A 25,914-nucleotide genomic window follows, 5' to 3' on the forward strand; every position below is an offset into this window, starting at 1 on the left:
GTCAGCTTTAGGACTTCCTAAGAGACATTGAATTTTTTATTTTTATATAGATATCAAATACCATGCTTTCTTTAGATTTGTTTCTTTCATTTGGGGATCACGGCCTTAGAATCTTTCAAAAATGTCTGCCTTTACAGTAATTTACTACAAGTCTGCAGAGAAAATGTTATTTTCCACTAATTTCAGTGATTAATCTCATTGTACATCATAAATCTTTCATTTATAAAACAGTAATTAAACTAAGGAAGCTGCAGCTAAAAAACAAATCAAATTTTATATGAACTAAAGTCATTTTAGATCATTCTGGTTCTGAAAATGATGAACAAACCTGTGTATATTTCCAATAAATATGATGACACTACTTCCTGTTTTTAAAGTCCAGCTAGTGCATTTCTGGTGTGAACATTTTTTTTTTTGCACACTTTTCATGTTCAAGTCATTTTTGGCCAGAAATACAAGACACCGCTTTCAGGTAGCAGGATGCAGACAATCAACTTTGTGAGAGGGTGTCCTTTAAAAGGTTTACGAAACTATTCTGAACCTCTACCTCAAAAAATGTTAGTGACCAGAAACCAAAAATGTCCCAATTCTCTCTGACTGCAGTGTGTGTGAGGTTTGTTCTCTGCAGGTTGAAAACCTGTGACAGCGTCTTTTAAAAGGTTCTGCCTCTGAGTGGACTGCAACTGCTTGAGCGTGAGTGTGGTCCAGTTGAGAAATGGAAACGGAAAGAGGTCGCGAACCCTTTTCCATCCTGACGTCACCGGTCCTGGCTCCCACAACTCAACTTCTTTAGACCCACCGGAGACCGGCAGCATCAGGTTGCCAAGTTCAGATCAATGAAGCACCATCAGACGTCACTGGTACCTTCCGCCTTTTCTGTGCAGGGTAAAGGCACAACAAAAGAGGAAACGGTTTCACGTGAAACCCTGAATAAGCATAGAAACCAGACTGCTGCTGCTCACAGGGAATTGCATGCTTGTAGATCTCAGTTTCATGACAGCTTCCTGGCTTTGAGATCTTGTAATAAAATGCTGAATGGAGCAGCGTAGAGAAGTGAGATTGTTGCAGAGCTGTTGAGTTTATTTAGTGACTTTATGATGTTGCCTCATTGGACTTTGTCACTTCTTAGGGAAGTGTGTGTGCCACCAAGCTTGTTTACAAAGCAGCCTCTGTGAGAGGCGGAAGACTGGACTTCTTTGACGGCGAGATGTTCCCTGCGCATGAAAGAGACTCATTTGGACGCACAAAGAGCAGAAGGAACAAGAGTGTAGAAGAGGTAGAAAGGAAAAGAGGAGAGAGGGAGCTTTGTTGTAAAGGTTAAAAGCTGTTCAAAGCAATTTTTCCACCTCGATGAGACAACGGAGTGTAGCAGTTGGGAGAACAGAGCTCCGTGTTGTCCTCCAGCCCTTTCTGCCATGATGGCACTTTAGCAGCTTCAGTTCGAAACCCCAAAACGCCACACAGTTATAAATATCAGCTGACATTTCCAGCGTGGCGCCGCTGATTCTGTAGAAACAAAGACCCGGAGTACGATCTGTCGTTGTTGCATTGTAATTGCATTTATTTCTCCAATAGATGTTCACATTCAATTCCACTACAGCAAATAAATCATGTCATCTCTACAGTCATGGAAGAAATCAATCACAAAGTGAAAATAAAGGACATTTTCTAATAAGACAAGTTTAATTATGCATTGTAATGGGATGTTTGAGGGGTGGGAATAAACATGACTTTAGATCTAAAGTCAAAAAATAACTTTTTGGTTTGTCTATTTTCTGGTAATGAAAGGATAATACGGCTGCGCAGTGGTGCAGTGGTTAGAGCTGTTGCCTTGCAGCAAGAAGGTCCTGGGTTCGCTTCCCGGCCTGGGATCTTTCTGCATGGAGTTTGCATGTTCTCCCTGTGCATGCGTGGGTTCTCTCCGGGTGCTCCGGCTTCCTCCCACAGTCCAAAAACATGACTGTTAGGTTGATTTGGTTTGTCTAAATTGTCCTTAGGTGTGTGTGTGTGTGTGTGTGTGTGTGCATGATTGTTTGTCCTGTGTGTCTCTGTGTTGCCCTGCGATGGACTGGCACTCTGTCCAGGGTGTACCCCGCCTGATTGCCCATTGACCGCTGGACATAGCGACCCTACATGGACTAGCGGGTTCAGACGATGGATGGATGGATAGATGGAAAGGATAATACTTCTAAGATAGGCTGAAAAGACTTTAAAAAAAATGGATCCCTTTTTAAAAATATATATTGATTTGTTTTGAAACCAGTTTTCTCATTAAGATCAAGAAAAGGGAAAGGTAGCACACACGTCAGAGGATACGGCACACATCGATCCTTTTTTAAAGCACGAGAGTCTGACCCGAGTTCAGAAATGTTCAGAATCCAGTCGGCTGAGATCAAAAACAAATACTTCCCAGCAAAACTAATGCTGGAGTTGGGTGACGGGTGTGTAGTGGTTCATCGATTTCTCACGCATGAGTAAAAGAAAAATCATTACAGCTTTGTGTGTTGGTTGTCGCCTGCTGATGATCAGGAGCAAAACACATTAAACAGCAAAGGTTTTAAATAAAAAGTCACAAGAACATTAAAATGAAAGTGTCACTGATTTAGAGGACCGAGTGAGAGCCCTTCCTACGGTTCCAGCTCGTTTCCTGCGGTGGATGCTGAACCACACAGGCCTCCCAAAGCTCGCCCGGGTCCCTTTTGTCCGCTCGCCTCGCACAAAGCAGAGAACAGCAGGGCTGTTGACAGGCTGAGGTAAAGTGATGCGCCTGCTGTTCCACCACCCGCATGGAGGGGGTCGGGATGGTAGCTTACCCGCAGGCGGAAAACAAAGTCTTATCCCTGTGTGTCATATTTCACCTGCTTTTCTAATATTGCTCAACAGGGTCGTTTCTAGAACGGGAAAACCACCAGAACTTGGGGAGGGGTAGAAAAAAAAGAAATAAAGGTCAGACGGTGGTTTTTCTGGCCCCTTAAAGAAAGTACATAAATAAGCCACAAAAAAGGAAAAAGTAAGACTGTACGACTAAATATTGCCAACCTCGGCTGGATTTTACATGAAGCTGCACATTAAAGATCCATCTTCTCAGTTTGCTCTCCACAAAACTCTGATTAAGACAAACATCGCTAGTCCTCTGTGAACAACTCTCCACACAAAGGTTTGTTTTCGTTGTTGACAGCCTGAGCTTTGTGGAGAAGTGGGTACACTGTAAAGCCTGATTCCTGAGGAATTAGAAAAGTCTCATTTTAGACGTTTAATCTTACTTAACTCTAAAAACAAAAGATATCCTCTCTAGAAACTAACAGTTAGCAAAATTATATAAACATTAGCAAAATAATTGACATTTTGATTAATTTGTTACTTTTGTGAATTCTACCCAAGCAAATTTTGCTTATCCCATTGGCAGATTTTTTTTATTTATTTTTTTTACTCAGAACAAGAAATTTTAAAGGTGTGGTTGACTCAGAAACATGTTTTTATGATTATTTCTGATTATAATTGGTCACTCAGTTTTTCATGCAGGCTGAACATGAAAATAATCTCCTACACCCATCTCCTGCTTTAGCTTCTGATAGAAAATAGATGGAGAAATGCTGGGATTTGAAAAGCCTCACACTGTGATGTCACGCTGTGAATTTGCATTCATTGCCTCACTTATCTTGGCTCGCGCCTGCCCACCGGAAGGCTTATTTAAAAATGTTTGTAGCGAGGAGAGAGAGCGAAGGGTGTGCTGTGGGGCTGCAACTAACGACTATTTTAATAGTCGACTAGTCACCGACTATTGAAACGATTAGTCGGCTAATCGGATAATTATTGAATTTTCTTCAATTTAGCACGAGATTGTTTTAATTATGTGAAAAATGATAATAAACACAAGAAAGATGGGTACTTCAATGGAAAATGCATATTTTATTGAACTTTGCTGCTGATAGGCCAATTCAGACTAAAAGTAAATAAAAATGCCGTCTAACACCAATTAGGCACAGTTCTCAGTCAGTATAGACATAAATGCATAAATAAAATTAAAATACTTTTGTCAGGCACAGTCGGGCATAACGTTAAATCTCTCTGTTTTAAAAGTGAAAATACATTTAAAAACTGTACAATGTACATCCAAAACAAAACGTATTGGCTTTCGTGTTATTTAAATCTTACCGAGGTGAGTCAGACTCTGTTTTACTCAACTGTCCGACACGTTTTCTCGTTAAGTGTTCATGCATCTTCGAGGTGCTACCGTGATACGCAAGGGCTACTTTGCAAATAATGCAGGTGTAATAAAAATGAACTTGTCATCTGTTGTATAATTGCTTTATACAAGTTATTGATCACTACTGTTTGTCAATCACACTTATCATGAGGATAATCATGGTAGAGCCGAACATAATGTGATCATGAGGATGTAATCAAGGTAATCTTGGTGGAGGTGTGCAGCTTTGCACGCACATCAGGGAATGTATAAGGAGCAGAGCAGAGCTCAGAGCTGTTAGAGCTGCTTGAAGGATTCTTTGAGTCTTTTAAGGTAATTAAAATAAAATAAAACATTTTATTTTAGAACAGCAGGTCATCTTTTTAGTCGCCAAATCCAGGCTAGAATGCTCACAAACTTTCGATGTTTTGATACGCGTAGCTGCTGTGTTTGACACCGCCATTTCTGTTGGTTGGCGGTTGGCACTAAGCAGAGAAGCTATTGCGCATGTGCGACTCTCCGTAGAGATTGTAATGAAGTGAGATGCCTCACTCGGTCGGAAAAACACGTCTGGCGACATCGACAATGAAAATCAGTGTCGACTATTTTTATTGTCGATATTTGTCGACAACGTCGACGAATCGTTGCAGCCCTAGTGTGTTGGTGATAGTGACTTTGCAACATGGCGTGATGTTTTCAGCCCTCCTCTGCACCAGCTAACTTCTACATCTCAGAAGAGGAGCATCATAGCTTTTTTTAAACGACTCATAAAGCATTGGTTTACACTAGAGAACAGTTCAAATGTATTGAATAAACGAGTAAGCCACACCTTTAAGAAAATTTACCTCATTTGAAATAATTATATTTTTCTATAGATGATTTTTTTTTTCTTTTTAAGACTAAAAATAAGATAAAATGTCTAAAAATTCAATTTTTACTTTCTTAGAAATCGTGTTTTGCAGTGTAGGATGAGAGGTGAGAGGAAAATGCAGAGCAGAGCAGTTATTGTGCTGATACGTACACTGACAGGGCGAAAGGAGATTGAGGAACTTGGTCTTTTTTTCTGCAACACGGAGCTGCTGATGTTTGAAATAAACTTCCATTAGCGTCAACACCACGGTCTGCCTGCAGATCTGTCATGGTGGTGGATTTGTGTGTTTTTTCACTCTCTAAGGGTCACTGACCCCATAAAAAGGAAGACTATTTTTGCACGTCTGTTTATTCCCTAAACAGTTTTCATATGGGTCGTTCCATGACAACTTTCTAAATCCTCCCAAGTTTCTGAGTTAAATCACATCTGGATCTTTTTTGAAGCGTGAATCATCTGAGATATTCTAAACAGGACATTGACTATAACATTATATTCATAAGTAATTTAAGTGTGCAAATTAAACACAATTTAAAATTTGGTTGCTTATATTTGAGTGTGCAAGGCTGCAAGAAGGTTGAAGGATTGGAGACCGTCTGGGAGCCTTTATATTTGTATACTAGAGTTTCCTCCAACAGGCCAAACACACGCATGTGAGGCTAAACAGCTAATCTAAGCTCTAACTGTGTGTTGTGTGCCTCTATATGTCCCTGTGATGGACTAGGACATGTCCAGGGTCTCCCCTGTCTCTCACTTAATGATACTGGATACTGTTTCTTGTTATTTTTGGCAACTATCAACTTCATTTTGCACAGTTTTCATATATTTTCATAAATATAATCTGTGTATAAATATTGCACTGGAGATATTACGAGTAAGCGTGAAAATCAAAATAATAAAAATTTTCTTGGATCCGCTCAGGCAAAGCTGGCGTAAACCGACTACTCTAGTGAATTATATAACAAAGATACAGTTCTGAGCAAGAAATGGAATGAAGACGAGTCGTAAAGAAATAATCTAATGTCCAGTAATGTGTCTGCGTCATATAAACTATAATGGTTCACAGTTCCTATGGCCTGGAGGTGGTTCTGACTCAAGAACTAACGTCTACTTAAGAGTTAAGACAAAGGGAACACACACACACACGTTTTAAATATATACAGCAAAAAAATAAAGCATTACAGAAGTGCAAGTTCAATAAGACACTTCATTAGAGAAGAAGATGAAACAAATGAAAGATGAGAAGGAGAAACTATGAAGGGACTAGTTAGGGATTAGCTGTGGAGGATTTTGCAGGATTAAAGCTGATGAAGTGTCCAGTGAGAAGGAATTACTGGGAATAACTGTTCCCTCACATGACAAGCCACTTCTCTTGAGTTCTTCTCTTTTTACGTTTTCCTTCAGCCAGCTTGACCCTTTTGTTGCATGGTGCCTTTAGCATGCACACACACACACACACACACACACACTCAGGGCTGACAAACACAGTGACTCCAGCCAATAACAAAGCCCTTTCTTTTCAGCGTTCATAACAAGGTCATTACCAGCACGAGTCAGCTGAGCTGGTCCAACAATAAGATCCCCGCAAACTTTTCCCAATAACTCAACCAGCGGGAGCTCTATGGGTCAGGCGTATTTGAAGATACGGTTCTGAGCAAAAAATAATCTAAAATAAAAAAGCTGCTGGAAAATAAATCAAAGGTCTGAGAGACTCAACACCAAAAGGTGATGTGGGTGAACTAAACACCAGGCTAGGATGTGTCCAGGAGCTGCTTTGACTGCAGAGAGGCTTCGTAGGATGTCTGCATGACATCACCAACATCTCAACCTCTCATAGGATTCAATGTCTAAAGCTACAACACAGGTTTTATTAGTTTTTCTCCTTTCCTCCTCCGGTTTCATCTCAGTCACTCATCCTCCTTTCATCTCTTTACTCCACGATGTCTCCATTCAAAGATTTAAATATATAAAGTATTGTCATCAATAGAAAACTGGGAGCGTGGATAGTAAACAAAGGCAGCGTGGTTGGTGAAAGTGAAATGATCGGGACTGCAGACGATAAAACGGTTGTGAATATGATCCCATGCTCTAAGATTAGCACCCTTGAGGCAGGGGAGCGCGGAGGAACAGATGGAGAAAAAACTACATGATAAAGGACTAAAAATAATCCCTTCATACAACAAAACAAAAAACAACATAGATAAATACATAAGTGTGTTTTTGGACCACTTAAAGAATAAACCTGTGGTGGGAGTTCAATGTGTGTGAAAGGACCATGTGGAAAACGAAGTATGTTTACCAATCATGTACACACACACACACACACACACACACACACACACACACACACACACACACACACACACACACACACACACACACACACACACACACACACACACATCTCTGTCCCAAACACACTCCCCAAAGACACCCAACCACCTGCTCCCCATAAATCAGAACAGGTAAATGCGCTGTAATGCTCTGTACATCACATGTTAATATTTCTACGCTTGTCTCCATGGTGACCAGGTAGAGACACAACCTCATCTAGGTTTGGAGCATCGCGGAGAAGCTGAAGATAGTGCCACTATCTTATTTACAAGAGACTACCACACTTGTGGGAAAGCAGGGTGATAGTCATGTGGTGGATTGATCGCCACGGTAACAATAGTGTAGGAGCACCAAACTGAGATGAAGGCCGGTGGTTGGGGATCTGGCAGTGAGATGTGTCCATGATCTCTCAGGGCTGGAGTTGGAGCCACTTTCCCATGTTCAGATAGGTCTTCTTTTCATGTTCTCTTCCGGGCGGCCTCCACATCCTGGCACTCGACGGCTGATAGCACAATGAGCATCTGGGCGGCGTAATAGGTGGCCATGATGATGGCTCTAGAGTGGGGAACAGGGAAGCAGAACTTGTTGACAGCGATGGTGAGGTCAGAGACCATGAAGAGAACGGCGCCCAGGCAGGCGGAAAGCTTGGTCCAGGTCCAAAGGTCGTTGGCCAGCTGTAGGCCGGCGATGGCTCTCCAGCCCATGAAGCCGATCAGAGCGATGTAGACGGCCACCAGGTAGGTGAAGGGCCCGGACAGGTAAGGGTACAGCAGCAGGTAGCACAGGAAAGATGCAGCGGAGATCACCAGGCCAGCATGCACGTTTATCGGCTTCATCCCGAAGGCAGACGAATACAGGATGTGGGTGATGGCAAACATTAGAAGCCCTGTGTGAAACAACATGCATGGTTTAAACTCCAAAACACAAATCTGCTTTGTGTTTACACTGATTACCCAAAACTGATAACACTGAGCTAACTGATACTTTCTGCAAAAAGGCTTTTGCGCTGCATGCATCAGTTTAATATGACGTTTGCGTCACAATTCCAGGTGGTGGGATTATTCTAGGGAGTCTATTTTGGTTATAAGCCTTGTATAGGATGCATATTTCGTAAAGGCTTCGCTTAATCTCCGTGTTTCCCAACCGACCGTGCGGTGCTCTGTCAGAACACCAATCACCATACCTTGTCAGACTGGCACATGCGTGTTACAGTGTATGCATATTTGACAGCACACATACACGGTCAGATCATCATACATTTAACGCTGTACGACACTTTGGCCCCAAGCCTTTTTACCCATCAGATCATCATACTAGGGTTGTCACGGTAACTGGTGTAGCAGAAACCCAGGTAAAAAAACTTGACAATAATAATAACCGTCTTGTTTTTTAAAAAACTATATTATCTCGGTGGGTTACCGTGGCTGCGGTGTAGGCGCGGTGACCCTTACCAGCCACCGTATCATCTGCTGAAGTTGCCGGCGGTACATGCGCACTTTGTTGTTTACAACCAAAACTTTATTGAAGCTAAAGCTGAAATAATGGCCAAAGGAGGAGACGGCAGTGCTTAGGACATTTATTATCCCTCAAAGAAGACAAAGTGGGAAGTACGGGCATCTTTTAGATATTTGAAGAATGCCGAGGGACAGCTGATGGAAGACGACTATCCTGTTTGCAGCACGTGCAGAAAAAGTGTCTGTGAAAGGCAGCAACGCTTCAAATCTCATGACACATCTGCGTGACCATCACCCACAACTCTACAGTCAACGCAAGGCAAGTTAACGTTAGCGTTTTAGCTAAAATGCGTGATCCGAGGATTTGGGTTGAGGGAGAATGCAACGAGTCGCTATATAAAGCAGCTGCAGCGCCGCTACCTGCATATAAACCGTGTCGCAGACACCCCCATATTGAAATGACGCTATGCATTACGGGGCTCCCAGGGGCAGATAAGAGCTGGTCTCTCTGCGAGAATAATTATGAATTTAACAACGATTACTGCCTGATGACATTTTCCCACATCTGCAAAGCTCACTGGAAGGACCCAAACCGAGGACAATATTTTCCTGATATAGGGTTTATTACTCAAGTAAAGGTAAAAAAAAGTATCTGATTAGAAGGCTACTTGAGTACTGAGTATCATCTGATCTAATATTTTTAAAATGATGACATCAAACAGACAAAAAATAAGAAGTTATGGGCAAACATTGGTATTTTAAAGACTAAAGGGGAAAAATGTAAACAAATAAACAACATAATTACAAAATAACACATTTTAGGCAAAATTTAGACACAAACTGAGGACAATATTTCCTGACATACAGGGTTTATTTAATTGTGTGAAAATGTAGCACGTTTAAAAAAATACCGCGATAATACCGAAAACCGTGGTAATTTTGGTCACAATAACCATGAGGTTAAATTTTCACACCGTGACAACCCTACATCATACACTTTGTTTTAGCAACTGTATGACACCCTGATGGGTCAGTTTACCTGTCGGATCATCGTACACTTTGTATTTTAACAACAGTATGACTTTGTGGAATGTATGCTGAACTGATGGCTCCTTTGAACGTAGCAGAGGTGAACTTAGCATGAATGTTCATGCGCAAAAACTGTATACTGCTCTGATATGTATGGTGCTCTGTCAGAACGCCAGCTGACAACAAATTTGGGATATTTGGATTTATTTCAAAGAACAAAATTGAATAAAACACCTTTTTTTCAAAAGTAAGAAGTTTCAAACCAAATATCTCCTGTATTGTTAGTGTGGTGAGTTCACAGAAAGGGAAAATGTTGGATGTTTTTATACTGCTTGGTAGTGATGCATTCATGGACATAAAAGCAATCAGATTTTTGAGTTTCAGCACAGTTGAAGCACTCAATCACAAAAGTAATAAAAATGTTCTTTCGGAGCTCAGAAACACTAAAATAAAGCATTTTTATGGAAAAACGTGCAATCTAGTACTTTCTTTTCACTTAGATTTAAGCTCTCCTGCTTTTAAATAAACCAAAAATGATGCTGTTGCAAAAAAATTAAGCCAGATGATAGAATGTTTACAGGAGTTTCTTCTCCTCACCATGCTCAAAGTAGCCCTGCTCCTGCCAGATGAGAAAGGCATCACCTAAAGCTGAAAAGATGAGACCGGCCAAGATCTTGCGGGCGCTGGAATGAGCACAAAGGAAGCTGAACCCATGAGCCAGCAGGAAGACCCACAAGCAGAAGATGGGCAGACATTTGATCAGGGCGCTGAACCAGGACGGGCTGGAGGTGGGCAGCCACAGAACAAAGTACACACAGGTGGCCTTGAAGAACGGCACCAGCTTGGGCCCTTCGCTCTTCACCTGGAAACAGACGGAACATTTACACAGTCAGCTGAGTCGCACACGTTATCGTCCTCACTCTCAAACCATCTAAAGCTCTCGAATCCTTTAAACAGTCACGTCTTTGTTTGGGAAAGGTACAGAATTTCACTCGATTACAAAGGAAAACACGAGAAGCAAATGTTTTAGAGGGCTTGTGAGGTCATCATTAGACACCATCTGACGGCTTAACCCTCTCAGGCTCAAAATAAGTTTTGATAAAAGGATGAACAACCCTTCAGGGGCACTTCTGAGCTAAAAAATGCTCATGAAATATGTATGTGGAGTAACCAGGTAGGTAGGTAGATTTTAACTGTTGCAAATCTGCAACGCCTGCCCCCAGAGGGTTAAAATGTCTGGAAGGGGGGAAAAAAAAGCTTCATCGCCGTCGATTTGATTCCCAGCAACCTTTTATTTCTTCTGTTTCCTCACCATCGTGTGGCTTTTTCAGGCTCAAGTTTTAACGTCCTGCGGTGTTACGAGTCCGATTTATTTCTGTCTAAATAGATTAGTCCCAGCGCGGATCACAAAAACACCTAACAGACCAACAAAGGTTCTGGGAATCCTTCCCAAAGCAGAAAGGTCACTGAGAACAACAGACAAAATAACAAGATTAAGTTGGGAGGAAGAGGAACTGAGTGAGGGTTCACTGGAGGAGAGGTGAGGAGGACAAAAGTGAGACAGAAAGCAGACGGGAAAGAAATGTTTAAAGGACTGGAACTCTGAAAACACATTTTAATGATTATTTCTGATTACAATTAGTCAATCTGAGTTTTGAATGCAAGCTGAACATGAAAATAGTCTCCTACACCTATCTGCTGCATTAGCTTCTGATAGAAAACAGACGGTGAAACTCTGGGATTAGAAAAGTCGGACAGATATACGTCACACTGTCGCTTAACATTCATGAACTCACCCATCTTCACTCACAACGGGGGAAGGCTGTTGTTGGATTAACATTCAGGAGTCAGCAGAGAACTTCCCAACTAGAAGCTAACCGTTAGCATTAGCAACTCCACCAAACAGAAGAACTCCTCAAGGCTTGTGTTATTTGTGGAGATGAAACGTCAACGTTGCAAGTCAGCGGTAAATTCCGTTAAGCCGGGCGTACACTGTGCGACTTTTTCACTCGCAGCGTTCAGCTTCAGCTCAAACTGTACGACTTCCTCGCAGAGCAGATCTCACGAGTCATGTGCTCACACTGCACGACCCAGTTCTCGCATGCGACCTGACTGCTCACACTGTACGTCTGGTAGCAACACGTCGGCCCTAAAAATATGCTAAATATAGCAGTTTTTACTCAACACGTCAGACTTTTTTGTCTTGTCTTGCCTGTTGTCCTTCGGGAGTGCTGCAGGAGGACACACAGGGATTTATGGGGGTTGGATGAGGAAAACGAAATAAAGAAAGTAAATCTGTGTTTTGTGATCAGTTTAATTTGACATGAACACGACAAACACGCTTTCTTGACAATCTTTGTGAGTAAAAAAAACGTGTAGAAATAAAAACGAACAACGTGTGTTATTAGGGAAATAGCGGGGAGCGGTGTTGATGCAGGATTGCGCATGCGCCGTGAGCGGTTCTGATACTTTTTGGGTCGCAGCTGCTCGCAGCGCCGCTTCAACAGTGTGATACCCTCACGAGGGACGAGCGAAATTTTAAACACGCCAGAAGTCCGTGCGAGCTCACGACTGCTGATCACGTGGTGTTAATCGCCTCTCGTAACCCCCTGTACACTACACGACCGCTCGGCGCAAAACTCGCCCCGATCTCGTGGATTCTCGCACGACTGGAAAATCAGCTCAAAAAAGTGAAAAAGTCAAACAGTGTACGCCCGGCTTTATCCAATCCAAGATAAAATGTCCAAATATCAGGATGTAAGAGTCCAAATCCGGCTGTGTTGTTCCACTCTCTGCAGCAGCAGACTCGTCAGTGCTGATACACGCGCTTCTGGGCTTTTCTTGCCCCGAGTACGTCTTGCAAGGCATTCATTCCTACCAGAGTCCGCTGCAAATGTAGTGATTAAACGAGTAAACCACACCTTTAAACATTTAAATTATGAAATTGTTCTTGAAACACTCAGAGGAAGGTGAAATAAAGCAGTCACCTTAATTGCAAAAGAGGCACGAGGGCGCTTGGGTTTCCTCCAGGTACTCCGGTTTACCCCACAGATCACAACGCGCCCTATAGGTTATAAATTATAAGTCGCTTTGGATAAAAGTGTCTGCTAAATGAATAAACATAAACATGAATAGAATTGCAGGAAAAGGTTTACAGACATTTGGACGACAGCTGGAGAGGAGAAGAAGAACAGACAGCGAGTTTACTGTAGGTCAATCTCTCCTTGCAGAGAGGACCTCCATTACACAACAGCTCAATAAAAAAGCATATCAAGTTGTAGTTCAATCATGGAGTTCAGTGTCCAGCAGGGAGACAGCGGAGACATGAGAGGACATGTTTTCAGCTGTCATTACAGCCTCTATAGCAGTGGTACTCACTCCTGGTCATGGAGAGCCGCTTTTCCAGCAAGTTTTCGTTGCTTCTCTACTCCAGCACACCTAATTAAGTGGTTCAATCTCCTGTTCAGCAGCTCATCAGGCTCTGCGGAAGCCTGTTAATCGCCTGCTGATTGAAATCAGGTGTGTTGAAGTGGAGTTAAAACTAAAACAAGCTGGATACTGGTTCTCCAGGACCAGGAATGTGCACCACTGCTCTATAGGGTTCTTTTAGAGAACCAAGATTCTCCAGCTGAAAGCAAACTGACTGGAATTAGGATGTTTTGTTATTTTGTGAACTCACAATCCCTCAGGAGATCGCCCAGAGTGGGTTGTCCTTAAGTCTGACATGCTGATATCAAAACATTTCCCTAAAAGAATCCTCAGAGCCGGCTCTAGGCGTACAAGAATGGGGCCCCCACACCAGCAGGGGCCCCTAAGAGCATCAAGATAGCATAATAAAAAAAAAATTATTGCTTTAATTAATTCAAACAAAATTATGTCTTTATTGTTTTTTACAGTCATTTAGGTTAGCAGTGTTGTTTGGTTTTATATTGTTGTGATTGCACATTCTGCATGTTTTACCCAGGCGACTTGTTGGCATGGGGGGCCCAAAGGAAAACATGCCTAGGGCCCCACAAAGGCTTGCACCGGCCCTGAGAATCCCAAATGTATCTTCAGCATGTTTAGTGAACATTTGCATCCATTTAATGGAACTAATTTGTTTCTGATTTGCATTTTTGGTTTGTTCTGAGCTTTGTGGTACCACAAACAGGAAAATTACTGCACCGTAAATTTCTTTCAGTTAATTATTAACATAAACAATGTGCTGTATCAAACAAGATGTGAGCAATTAGTACTGTTTTTTCTCACATACCCTCCATAATAACCTTGTAAAAAGCAGTTTGCTGCGATTTTTATGGTCAAAAAAACCTTAAGAATGCTGCTTATGCTATCGTTTGAGACCCTATCAGATGGCTCCATGCACCAGTGGTGCAAAGAGGAATTTCTAGCTTTGGCTTAACTGAAGTTCACAATGTGACTGGAGCACTTTTCCTTGTACGTGCATGTGACCCCGTGTTGAGTTTTTCTGTGTCATTGAAGCCAAACTGGTTCCAGGCAGAGAAGGCAAAAAATATCAGTGGATTTAGAAATGGACTCAAGGATGGATTAAAGCTATCTTTGGTATTTTCTGACCTGTGAGAAACAGTGCTTAAATGTTTGGTGAAAAGAGGAAAACTTTTATTTTCAGCATCTAGTTTTATCATTTCTAAAAAAATGTTAACCGAGTTCACTCAATACTAAACCAGTGAATGAAATGCGTTTTTGTCCTAAATGTGGATGTCTGCTACTAAGAAATGTTCTCTCTTTTTTGCATTTGGTGGTTTATTTTTTGCATCTCATCAAATGTTGTTGTTGTTTTTTTACTTTTACTTTAAGCATGTATCATCTCTGCATGAAAAAGCTCAATAAGTGTGTGAGATGCACGTTGTCCCTAAAACCTGATATTAGCAAAATAACTAAATCAACATTATTTTTTTGCATTTAGTGAAATTAAACAAAATTTGCTCGTAGCAGCTGGTCTCATCTACTGTAGATGATGATAACATCTACGTCAGTGAGTTACTGTTTCACCATTACATTAATAATCATTAACGCTGCAATGTTTCCCCATCAGGTGAGAATATTTTTAAATGAGTTTGCAGAAAAATCGATCCATCGGGAAGGTGTAATTGCTTGTCTAAATCTTAAACTGCCCTTGCAGGGTTGTAAATGATTTATTTCTCTCGGGGTCGGTCTGCCTCTCTCTCTCTCTCTCTGAATAGGACTGGGCTGATTTGCATCTCAGCTGTATTCTGTTCCTTTCAAACTAAATAAAGCCTCGGCTGTCCGTGGGAACAGTGACAATTCATGCGACAAATCATAATTGCTAGAGTGAGGACGAATACGAGGACACAAGTTTTTGTTAGCGGCGAACAAAATGAATCATTTTGAATTCATCTTCCCGCCTGATCGACCACACGGCACAAGGTTGTTTGCCAATGTTTCGTCCCATTTAGCCACCTGAAACTAAAACACAAAGTTAATGATTGGCTGCAGGGAGGCAGCAGGGTGTCATGCCGGAGTGAAGATAAAATGGCTTGATGAGTTTATTATGTTATATGAAGCTGATACTCGGATCAGAGTTAGTAAACAAACACAAACCAGCTTCACCTGAGCACCAAACAACGTCCAGACAGGACAACATCTATTGTGGGTCTGAAACACGATACACAGAAATATTTAAAGACCTGTAAAGGCTTGAGTACCCAACCTGGTGGAGGGAAACTGTAACACAAGTACAGTCCTGAGATGCACAGCTGACATTGTAGCCACACAACAATGAGAGTTTACAGTAGCGCCACATTGTTCCGCTCATCCTACAGCTGCTCTAATGGCTTCAGATCATTTCCAGGTCAAAAGTTTAATCATTTTCACTTAAAGCAAAGCAAAAACTAACTAAATAAATAAATAAAATTACACAAAGTAAAATGCATAGCATATTTAAAAAATGTTTTTTGTATTAATTAAGTAAAAAATAGTTAAGGGAGAACCAGCTGCAGGTCTGGGCCCTCCAATGGGATTAACATGCACCTGTGGGTTAATCATGGCTGCTAGTCCCAGTCTATGAATCCTGGACTTAATTTTTTATCTGCAAAGCACAAATATTAATTTGTTCCCGTATGAGCACTACAGCTGGCTCACCAGATGGTGCTGAGTGTGGAGGTTTTCATCAAAACAAGAGCAAACATTTGAAATCACCCTAACGGCCTACAGAAAGGTAATAACCATCTCTGACATCACATGGAGATTTGTAACTTTTCCTTTGAAATGGTAAATGTCCTGCATTTGTATAGCACCTTCTTAGGATTCCACAACCCCCCAAGGCACTTCACAACACAATCAGTCATCCACACATGCACATGCTGGTGATGGTGAGCCACAGATGAGCCACAGCTGCCCTGGGGTGCACTGACGGAAGCAAGGCTGCTGCGAACACTGGCGCCACCGGTCCCTCTAACCACCACCAGCACGCAAAGCGGGTTAAGCGTCTTGTCCAAGGACACAACAGCAGCAATCTCTGGTGGGAGCCGGAATCGAACCTGCAACCTTGTGATTACTGGATAACCCGCACTACCTCCTGAGCTACTGCTGCCCTTGAAGAGATTCCATTTTATATTCACCGACTACGTTTTAGGTACACCTGCTAGTGCCAGGCTGGACCGCCTTTTTCCTTTAGACCTGCTTTAACTTTTGCAACACAAATTCAACAAGGTCATGGAAACGTTAATTGGAGATTTTGGCCCATTTGGGCATCACAGCATGGCACCGTTGCTGCAGATTCATGGTGCGCTTCTCCCGGTCCATCAAATCGCAAAAGTCCTGGACTGGATGGAAATCTGGTGACTGTGAAAGCTCAGTCATGTTGTTTTAGATTATTTGAACTTTATGTCATGGTGCACTGTGCTGAAAAAAGCCATCATGATGAGGTCTACTGTGATTCTAAAGGGATGGACATTGTCAGCAACAATACTCAGGTAGGTGTGGTGATTAAATAATAAACTGGTACTACGGGGCCCATAGTAGGCTCAAAACATCTCCCCCTCACCATTACACCAGCAGCAGCAGCCTCAAATAGTTATATAAGGCAGGATGGACCCATACTTCCATGTTTCTACCTAATTTTGACACGACCATCTGAATGTTGCAGATGAAATCAGACCAGGCCCTGTTTTCAATCTCTTATGGCGATCCTATGTGAAATTTAGCCTCAGATTCCCGTTCTTAGCTGACAGTTGTGGTGCGGTCTTCCGCTGCTGGAGTGGTAATTTGAGCTACTGCTGTTTCGTTATCATCTCAAACGAGTCTGCCCATTTTCATTTGACCTGACATCAACAAAACACTTTCGTCCACACAACTGCTGCTCACTGGCTGTTTTCTTTTTCTGGACTATGCAAAACTCCCATGCACTCAGCAGGCTCTGAAAAACTCAGACTGGCACGTTAGTTACCAACAATCATGCACGCAACATTCAAAAACATATAAATCCCTCCTTTCCCTATTTTGATGTCTAGCTTGAACTCCAGCCACATGATTGGCTGATTCGCCGTGTGTTAAAAAGAACAAGCGTGAATGTAAGAGCTCTAATATATTTTTAATTTAGCAAAAATACTTGTTTCTTATTAAAATGACATTAGAGGGGAGATAATACAGTTTAAATGTTTAACGGTGGCCCTAACATCTCTGCTTTTGGCCAGTAAAGCGAAAGCAGTCTGGCAGATCCTGGACCAGTCTGTAGAAACCTGCATGGGAAGCATTGCTCCACACACACACACACACACACACACCTACATATCAGTTTACCACAGGCAAATCACACTACACCATCACACTACCATCCTTCAAGGCAGTTACAAATAGGAAACAGTTTCATAGCAGCTCTTTCAAAATAAGAGTAGGGCCAGATCAGTTAAATATAGCCATCTCATATTTCTGTCAGTGCAAGCAGTTTCATTAGTAATGCACATTGCACCAACAATAAAGCACAGGACATGAAAGGAAAGACCAGAACAGGCTTGACGCATGTGTTACTATGAAAAAAAAACAGACAAAAAAGGTTGTCACATGATGTTTTTCATTTTTGCGAGCATTTTCTTTTCCTGAAATCTAAAGAACGTTCGTACAAAAGACAAAAAGAAAACAAGGAAACAGCGACAGTGGATAACAAAAGTTAAAGTGTCACGTTTCAATCACACGCAGAAACAAATGACAAAATACGCCTGCATCAAGGCAACGTAACAGATGTCCAGGTGTGTCCTGCAGCACGTTTTAATGCGCTGCATTCTTATTTACTAGCAATCAAATAATCAAGCCAGTGGGCATGCGCCGTGCGCGCGACACAAAGTATGGCAAGCTTTCAATGATAACTCAAATAAAGGCTGAGTGAGCAAATTTAGCTTTGATTTAAAGACAGAATTGGTCGTCTTCGGAAGACCTGTTATCATGTAACACGCTGTTACTTTCATTTGTTCCTGTTCGTCTCAAACGCCGGTGTCTGACGCACTCACCACTGTCACCGGAGAGACCATTTCTCCCTTACAGCCGTCCGGGTCGGTGAAACGAGCTCAAAAGTTTCTAAATTCGCTCGGATCCTCTTGTTTGTATTCCTCTGTCAAAGGGGATGCCGATTGTTTTTGTCCTCGATCTCGTGGGCGGTGCGACGTCCGGTGGGAGGAAACAGACGGACAGTAACGCATGCAGGCCTACGATTTAAGCCAATGGGAGCAGAGATTGGCCCTGCAGGGGGTGGGCCGAAGAGACAGCGACGCCTCTGATAGGAGGAGCATGCCCGCTGTTTACACATTGAAGCAGATGGCCTTTATTTACATTTCTCAAAAATGGAGCTAAGCAGTATCAAGGGTCAAGTTTGTGGTCGATTGTGAGGGACAGTCCGATGGAGATGGATTACGGTGGATTAGAGCATGCAATTCACTAAAGCCGGGCGTACACTGTGCGACTTTTTCACTCGCAGCGTTCAGCTTCAGCTCAAACTGTACGACTTCCTCGCAGAGCAGATCTCACGATTCGTGTGCTCACACTGTACGACCCAGTTCTCGCATGCGACCTGACTGCTCACACTGTACGTCTGGTAGCAACACGTCGGCCCTAAAAATGTGCTAAAAATAGCAGTTTTTACTCAACACGTCAGACTTTTTTGTCTTGCCTGTTGTCCTTCGGGAGTGCTGCAGGAGGACACACAGGGATTTATGGGGGTTGGATGAGGAAAACGAAATAAAGAAAGTGAATCTGTGTTTTGTGATCAGTTTAATTTGACATGAACACGACAAACACGCTTTCTTGACAATCTTTGTGAGTAAAAAAAACGTGTAGAAACAAAAACGAACAGCGTGTGTTAAATAGCGAGCGACCGGCCGGCGTTGATGCAGGATCGCGCGCGCATGCGCCGTGAGCGGTTCCGATACTTTTTGGATCGTAGCTGCTTGCAGCTGCTCGCAGCGCCGCTTCAACAGTGCGATACCCTCACGAGGGACGAGCGAAATTTCAAACACGCCAGAAGTCCCTGCGACCTCACGATTGCTGATCGGCGGCTGGTCACGTGGTGTTAATCGCCTCTCGTAACCCCCTGTACACTACACGACCGCTCGGCGCAAAACTCGCCCAGATGTCGTGGCTTCTCGCACGACTGGAAAATCGGCTCAAAAAAGTGAAAAAGTCGCACAGTGTACGCCCGGCTTAAAACGCAGCTTTCTTTAAATCCTTCTACACGCACTATTTGAAGTGTTAATCCTCTTGAATTTAGATCCCACATTCTTTCATCATCAAACATATTTTCAATCGAATTAAAACCAATTATCTGGTGAATAACAATCACGTGGTGTTGATTTAATGCCAGTGTTCCTTGATTTGGTTAATCATCACTCACTTCTGCTTGAAAATACTTTACAATAAAGTAACCCTAACTGAAAAAATAACAACAAAGTCACCTTTTCATTGGTATTTTAGTTTTTTCATGTGCCCTAATAATCCTTTGAAATGTAACGTGATGTTATTGCTTCTGCAACAATCTGTAGGCCTACTGTTAGAGCTTGCAGGGGGGCAAGACAGTTTATAGATTACTTAGTTTAGAAATAAATCTGCTTGCATAATTTTTTTACATGAAAAGGAAGTAGCTTTATGCTACTGATGCATCTGACTTGAGCATGCAGAGTTTATCGTGAAGTCTGACCTGTAAAGGAAAAGGCTTGACCTTCTATTGTTTAAAATTGTGACCTAGGAGTCTTTTTCGGGGCGTTGTCTTCATATCTTAGTGGTTAGGTGTACGCACCAGAATAAGTCAGAGATGTTTTTTAGGAGCAAGGCCATTTTATCAAAGGAATGTGGATCATAAGTTAACTGAAATTAATGTGAAAACAATGTCAGTGCAGACAGACAAGTGCACGAGTGATGTGTTTTTGCCTTTGAACTTCTTTTAAAATTGAGGAGTTAAAAATAATAAAATAAATGGCAAGTACTCAAACACCTTAAAAGTCCACTAAATCACATGACATAAATGCCCTTAGTTAGCTTTGGATTTATGCTTTTTTTTTTTTTTTTTTTTTTTTTTTTTTACATTTTGCAATTTTCAATGCAGAATATTCACTTGCATTTAAATCATGTTCTAATTTTTGCTTTTTAATTAACCTAAACACTTGTAATTTCACCACTGGAGGGGAAAATGTTCAATTTCCAGAGTGTTCTAGATCAAGTGGCGACATCATGTGTTCTGCAACTGTCAAAGTTGTTTTGGGGCGGACATGACGTAGAAACGCACGTGAAAAAAGTCTAGGCCTGAAAAAGAATAAAGTATATTTTCATCAAATTATTTATTTTCCAATATTTAGCTTTTTGTTTGGCATTAACATCATCTTTACTTGGCTACAGCGTCTCTGTACACGTTTTAGTGTATTTTTAATTAATAAAGCCTACACTTACGAAGTCAAGAGAATTCACTCCTCCTTTCCCGAAGCCAAGGAAAGCTTTTGCGCAGACTCAGTGTGAACACAAAAGCGGAAATACGTTTTGAGACTTGTCTTGCTCCCGTACATTTCTGTTTGGTCCCATAATTTTGTCTAGCTTACTACTACTTTGCCTTCCGTTGGACAACACCCCGTGTAACAATACGGTGTTTCTTGAAGATTGACTTTTAATAGCATCTAATCTTATGATATTTTGATGTGTCTTACCTTGTTGTCATGTGTTTTCAGTCCAAAGAGCACTTTGGCTGGATTCTCGGTTAGCTGACGCTTACAGCTCTGTGTACACGTATGGTTAGCTAACGTTGCTAGCGCACGTTATCCTACAGCGATGAAGTGAAAACATTTTTACTTTTGGAAATACTGTTTTTGTCCCCGTACATTGTGTTTGACAACACAGGATATTTTAGCTGTCAAGCTAAGTGCAGGTCGTTAACGCTTACATTTAAACAACAGTTTCGGCATTTTTAGCTAAGATTTACTCGGTTAGCTAAACAGGCTACCACCATCTGCTGTCAAAATGATGGACTTTGACAATGTATTGAACATCGCTTCACAAAACCAGGGCGTCAGCAATGTACAGGTGAGTTAAAATATGTATTCATCTATTCATCTCTTTTAATTACGTCAAAACCAAATGTTAGTCACGTCAGTGTAAGCAGTAAGGATCTGATGATTTGAGCTAACTACTGAGCTCCAAGCTTGATGACCTTTCATTTTTACCTTTTTTTTTATTCTGTCCCTTCTGGAATGCTCATTGTGCGCCACTTTTTTAGATTAAACTGTCAGTTTGCACCAGATCACAGTGCCTCTATTCCATTTTGCCAAATAATCCGGTTTTTTTTTTTCCCTTGTTTCTTCAGCAAAAGCGCTACAGTTTACAAGCTGGGCCACCAAAAAAGGATCCAAAATCCAAAGGCGTGAACCCGGCTGCTGTGCAGGCACTTCTGAAGAAGCAGCACATTGACTGCAGAAAGAAAGGTCTTTATAACAATACATTGACATTTGATGCAAACATCTTATTTGTGTTGCCCAGATACTATGTAAGTGTTTGGATATTTACTCAATTTATTTATTTATTTTTTTAAGAAATTGAAATGAAGAGACAGAAGGAGAAGCTTTTAGCAAAGAGGGTCGAGTTGAAGTCTGATCGGAAAGCACGAGCCATGGCATCCAGAACCAAGGACAATTTCAAAGGATACAATGGTATTCCAGTGGTGGAGGGTCCTAAAAAGAGGACATCAAAACTTGATAGGCAGGAAGATGGTTCAAGACCTGAGACATTTAGGAATAACCTTGTTGACCCTTTAGATGATGAAGATAATTATGAGTATGAGCAGACAGATTCTGAGCACGATGAAGAGCCAGAGTTGGCAAGACCAGGGAGAACAACTGGCATCAATGCAAGTTGCAGCAACAAATCATTTTCAAAGAAAAACAGTGGTCCACCCAAATCTGCTTCTTCTCCTTTGAACTTTGCCGACTTACTCAAGTTGGCAGAAAAGAAGCAGTTTGAGCCAGTTGATTTAAAACCCAAGGTACTCAAAAATGATGAAAGGCTCCGTACGGCTGACGAAATCCGGGAACTGGAGATGGAGCGCAAAGCTAAGCGGCTTGGCCAAAACAGAGACTCAAAGACAGAGAATGAAAGAAATGGCAAGTCTCAGTCTAGCTCTGGCTTGATGAGAAAAGGCCCTCAACAGAAAGAACAGAAACTCAGCAGACCACAAACGCAAAAGAACTTTTCAGAGAAGCCAAGTCCCTCTAATGGGTCAGGCAGGAAGCCACACCCGATGCTGACAAGTGACAGAGGTCTTTCTTCTAAGGCCCCCATTAGTGATAAAGAAAGAGATCGAGGCAGGATTCCTCACAGTGATCGAGAAAGGTCTAAGAGTAGCATGTCCAGCACATCCGGTAAACTCCCCCCAAAACCCCCAACATCTCACACCTCAGTCAAACAAGTAGGCCCAAAGCCCTCATCCGCCACCAAAAAGTCCAGCACCTCCAGTGACCTCAGCTTCAGGAAAGACAATTTGTCATCTCATCCAAAAGAAGCTTCAGGTACTCCAGGGAACAGGCCAAGTTCAACTGGTTCCAGCCAGCAGACCAGACCCATTCAGGGTAGTTCCATGAGGCAAGGGTCCACAGTTGGAGGCTTCAAATCCAGCAAAGGGGAACCACTAAGGCATGGAAATAGTTCTGGGGTCAAATCTAACAGTAATTCGGTGATGAGACCTTCTTCGGGTGGCCCTGCTAAGCCAGGAGGCCAGCCTCCGGGAAGGCCTGTTGGCACCAAATCTGTGAAGGCACCACAGGCCAGACCAGGTGGAGTTGGTCCACAGGGTCACCCTGGAGGAAGTGGGTTTCGACCTCCAGGAACTGTACCAGGTAGATCTGGTAGTGGAGGACCGGCACAGGGGCGACAGATTGGCAGCATTGGTTCAGGGCCTGGAAGACCCAAGTGCACTGTTGTGTCGGAGACTATCTCATCCAAGAACGTAGGCGGACCCAGACAGGGTGTCCCTCCTCGGCCAGGCATGCTGCAGAGACCTGGGGTGCCACCCAGACCTGGGGTGCCGCCCAGACCTGGGATGCAGCCCAGACCTGGAATGCCGCCCAGACCTGGAATGCCGCCCAGACCTATTATGAACAGACCACCAGGTAAGAACCAAAAAGAGGATAAGTCATGAATTTGTATCACTTGAATCGTTTTCTGTTTTCAGACGTACCCACGGGAGGAAAGTATTACCACAAGTACTGCTAAAACAAACTTGTAGTTATCTGTACTTGGATTACATGTGAGCCTTTAGTTTCTGCTCCTGATCAGAACCATGATCAGGTATGAACATCCCTGTATTTAGTCGCTGTACATTTAATTAAAATGAATGTAGTAATAGAATGTATACTTGCTGATTTTTAACAAACATGACAAAGAGACAGAGAATGGCAGGGCAAAGGGTTTGTTTGCCAGACTTTGTCAGCTGCTTTTATCGTTATTACTGGGTCACAGAGCAGCAACCTTTCTGTCTAACTAACTAAATGAAACGATTCGGTGTCCAGCTCTGATGTGGATGTCTCAGAGGTGTTTCAGGGGACACTATGCAACTTTTGCATATTTTTAAATCATTTTCTTGAGCCCGTATGTGCTAAAACGACCCTTTACATGCCTGGTGCTGCAGTCTGCTTCCAGCACGGCTCCTGCATGTTTTAGATTATGAACACAGCTGAATTGTTTGATTTAGTGATGAACCACACTTGTAGACACTAATGAAGGCTGAGGAGACATTCCAGCTGTTAGATTAAGGTGTTAAAAAGATTAACTCACAGCGAGGAGAGGTGATTTGATACTGAACAAACACTAGGGGGTGCTAAAAGCAAGCCAAAACTGCCTAATGTGCCTTTAAATGGTTTTCGGCTTGCATGAAATGAAATAAACTCTGTTACTTATTTTCCAGGACCAATGTTGCCACCGATTACATCTGCATACAAGAGGAAATATGAAGATGAGGAGGAAGAGTACGACCCAGAAATGGATGATTTTATTGATGATGAAGGTGACGAGCAAGAGGAAGTATCCAGGCACATTCGAGAAATTTTTGGCTACGATCGATCGAAGTAAGTGCTGTCCTTAAGTCCTTAACTCATTCACTGCCAGCCGTTTCCTGATCACTAACGGCCTTCGCTGCCAGCGTTTCTCACTGTTTTTACTGTTTGTTTTAAGAGTCACAGAACGTTGTGCGCTAGCATGATGTCGATGCCAAAACAACCAAAACAAAGAGGAGACTCACCTCTTACATCAGGAAGAAGCCGCGTGTTTCGAGCGTTATCCGTTCTTTCATAATCCGTTGTCGAATTGTGATCGGCAGACGCTTTTCCGGTTCGCGCCTCACTTTTTTTACAGGATTGGCCCAAAACGATCTCCAAACACATGGATGTGTTGCTTCCTGATCATGTGATCTGTGACGTATGTGGATGAAGATCGGCTTCAGGGCTGAGATGTTTGTTCTCTCAGCGCGGGGGCTCGTTCCGATGCTCAAACAGTAAAAAAATGCAAATGACGACTTTAGTCATCAATGGCAGTGAATGAGTTAACTATTGCTGATGGTTCAAAGCAAATCTTACTGGGTTTTTGTGGTTTAAAAAGTATTAATATGTAAATATATACATATATTTGAAATGTTGGTCATCAATTTTTGCCTCTAATCTCAGATACAGAGATGAAAGTGACTATGCACTTAAGTTCATGGAGAGCAGCTGGAAAGACATGCAGAAAGAAGAAGCCAGGAGGTATTAAAATGAAAATAAACTTATTGCTGCTTGTGAATTTGCCTTCGTTCACCTAATTCCGTTCACATTCTCAATTTGTTGCATCTTTAGTTTGAGAATGGCCGTGCAGGAGGATCTGGAGGAGGAGAAGCGAGAAGAAGAAGAAATCAGAAAAAAGGCCAAGAGGAAAAAAACCAACTGAAGCTCTTTGTTCCTGTTTTGATAAATAAACTGTCTTTGTACCTTCTGAATGATGGGACAGTGGAGTCTGCAGATGTTACGTGAAGTCTCGTATCCATATGTTGGACCGTCTTGGGTTTGAGTGGGGAAGAGAAATTCTAGTCAAAGATGACCCAAAAATGATCATGTGCACAAGTTATTCAGGCATTACAAAGTAATGGGACGTTTTTGGGTTTACAGAAGTCCCCATCTGTAAATACTTAAGCTGCAAACGAACTATTTTGGGAATATTTTTATAAAATTAATGGCAGATGTTGCTTGTTTTCCTCTTTTCATCTTGGTGCAGAAATTCTTAATTTTTAAGATACTTGTACATACCATTAGATGCTTATGCAGAAAACTTCACAATTTCTTATTTTATGTAGTATTAGAAATATACTACCTAAAGCATTTTATTTATTCTCAGTTTTTCTCAGTCTGACTATATTTATTTGTGTGTGGGTGTAATTTGGATTATATTTCAAAAGCCACTTGTGGCAAATATATTTCTTTCTTCCTTTTATTAAAAACAAACAAATCTACTTGTTACAGGTTGTGTGTGAAATCAATATAATTTAACTTTATTTTGAAACATTTCTGACAAAAGCA

General features: G+C 42.0%; 2 protein-coding genes across 2 annotated transcripts; one reads left to right on the forward strand and one right to left on the reverse strand.

Moving 5' to 3' along the window:
- Window positions 1–1,535: 1,535 nt before the first annotated feature.
- Window positions 1,536–18,514, reverse strand: tmem86a (transmembrane protein 86A). The gene is made up of 3 exons (XM_015964861.3): window positions 18,355–18,514; window positions 10,469–10,733; window positions 1,536–8,274 (listed from the first exon to the last, which is right to left on the reverse strand). The coding sequence occupies exons 1-3, from the start codon at window positions 18,373–18,375 to the stop codon at window positions 7,847–7,849; spliced, it is 714 nt and encodes a 237-aa protein (XP_015820347.1). The 5' UTR covers window positions 18,376–18,514; the 3' UTR covers window positions 1,536–7,846.
- A 2,600-nt stretch (window positions 18,515–21,114) lies between these two features.
- spty2d1 (SPT2 chromatin protein domain containing 1) lies at window positions 21,115–25,337 on the forward strand. Its single transcript, XM_015964862.3, has 6 exons — window positions 21,115–21,403; window positions 21,684–21,801; window positions 21,910–23,481; window positions 24,276–24,435; window positions 25,030–25,107; window positions 25,198–25,337. Exons 1-6 carry the CDS (start codon window positions 21,341–21,343, stop codon window positions 25,286–25,288), a joined length of 2,082 nt encoding a protein of 693 aa, XP_015820348.3. The 5' UTR covers window positions 21,115–21,340; the 3' UTR covers window positions 25,289–25,337.
- The last annotated feature ends 577 nt before the right edge of the window (window positions 25,338–25,914 follow it).

Source organism: Nothobranchius furzeri, chromosome 4, assembly GCF_043380555.1.
Source record: "Nothobranchius furzeri strain GRZ-AD chromosome 4, NfurGRZ-RIMD1, whole genome shotgun sequence".
NCBI lineage: Eukaryota > Metazoa > Chordata > Actinopteri > Cyprinodontiformes > Nothobranchiidae > Nothobranchius > Nothobranchius furzeri.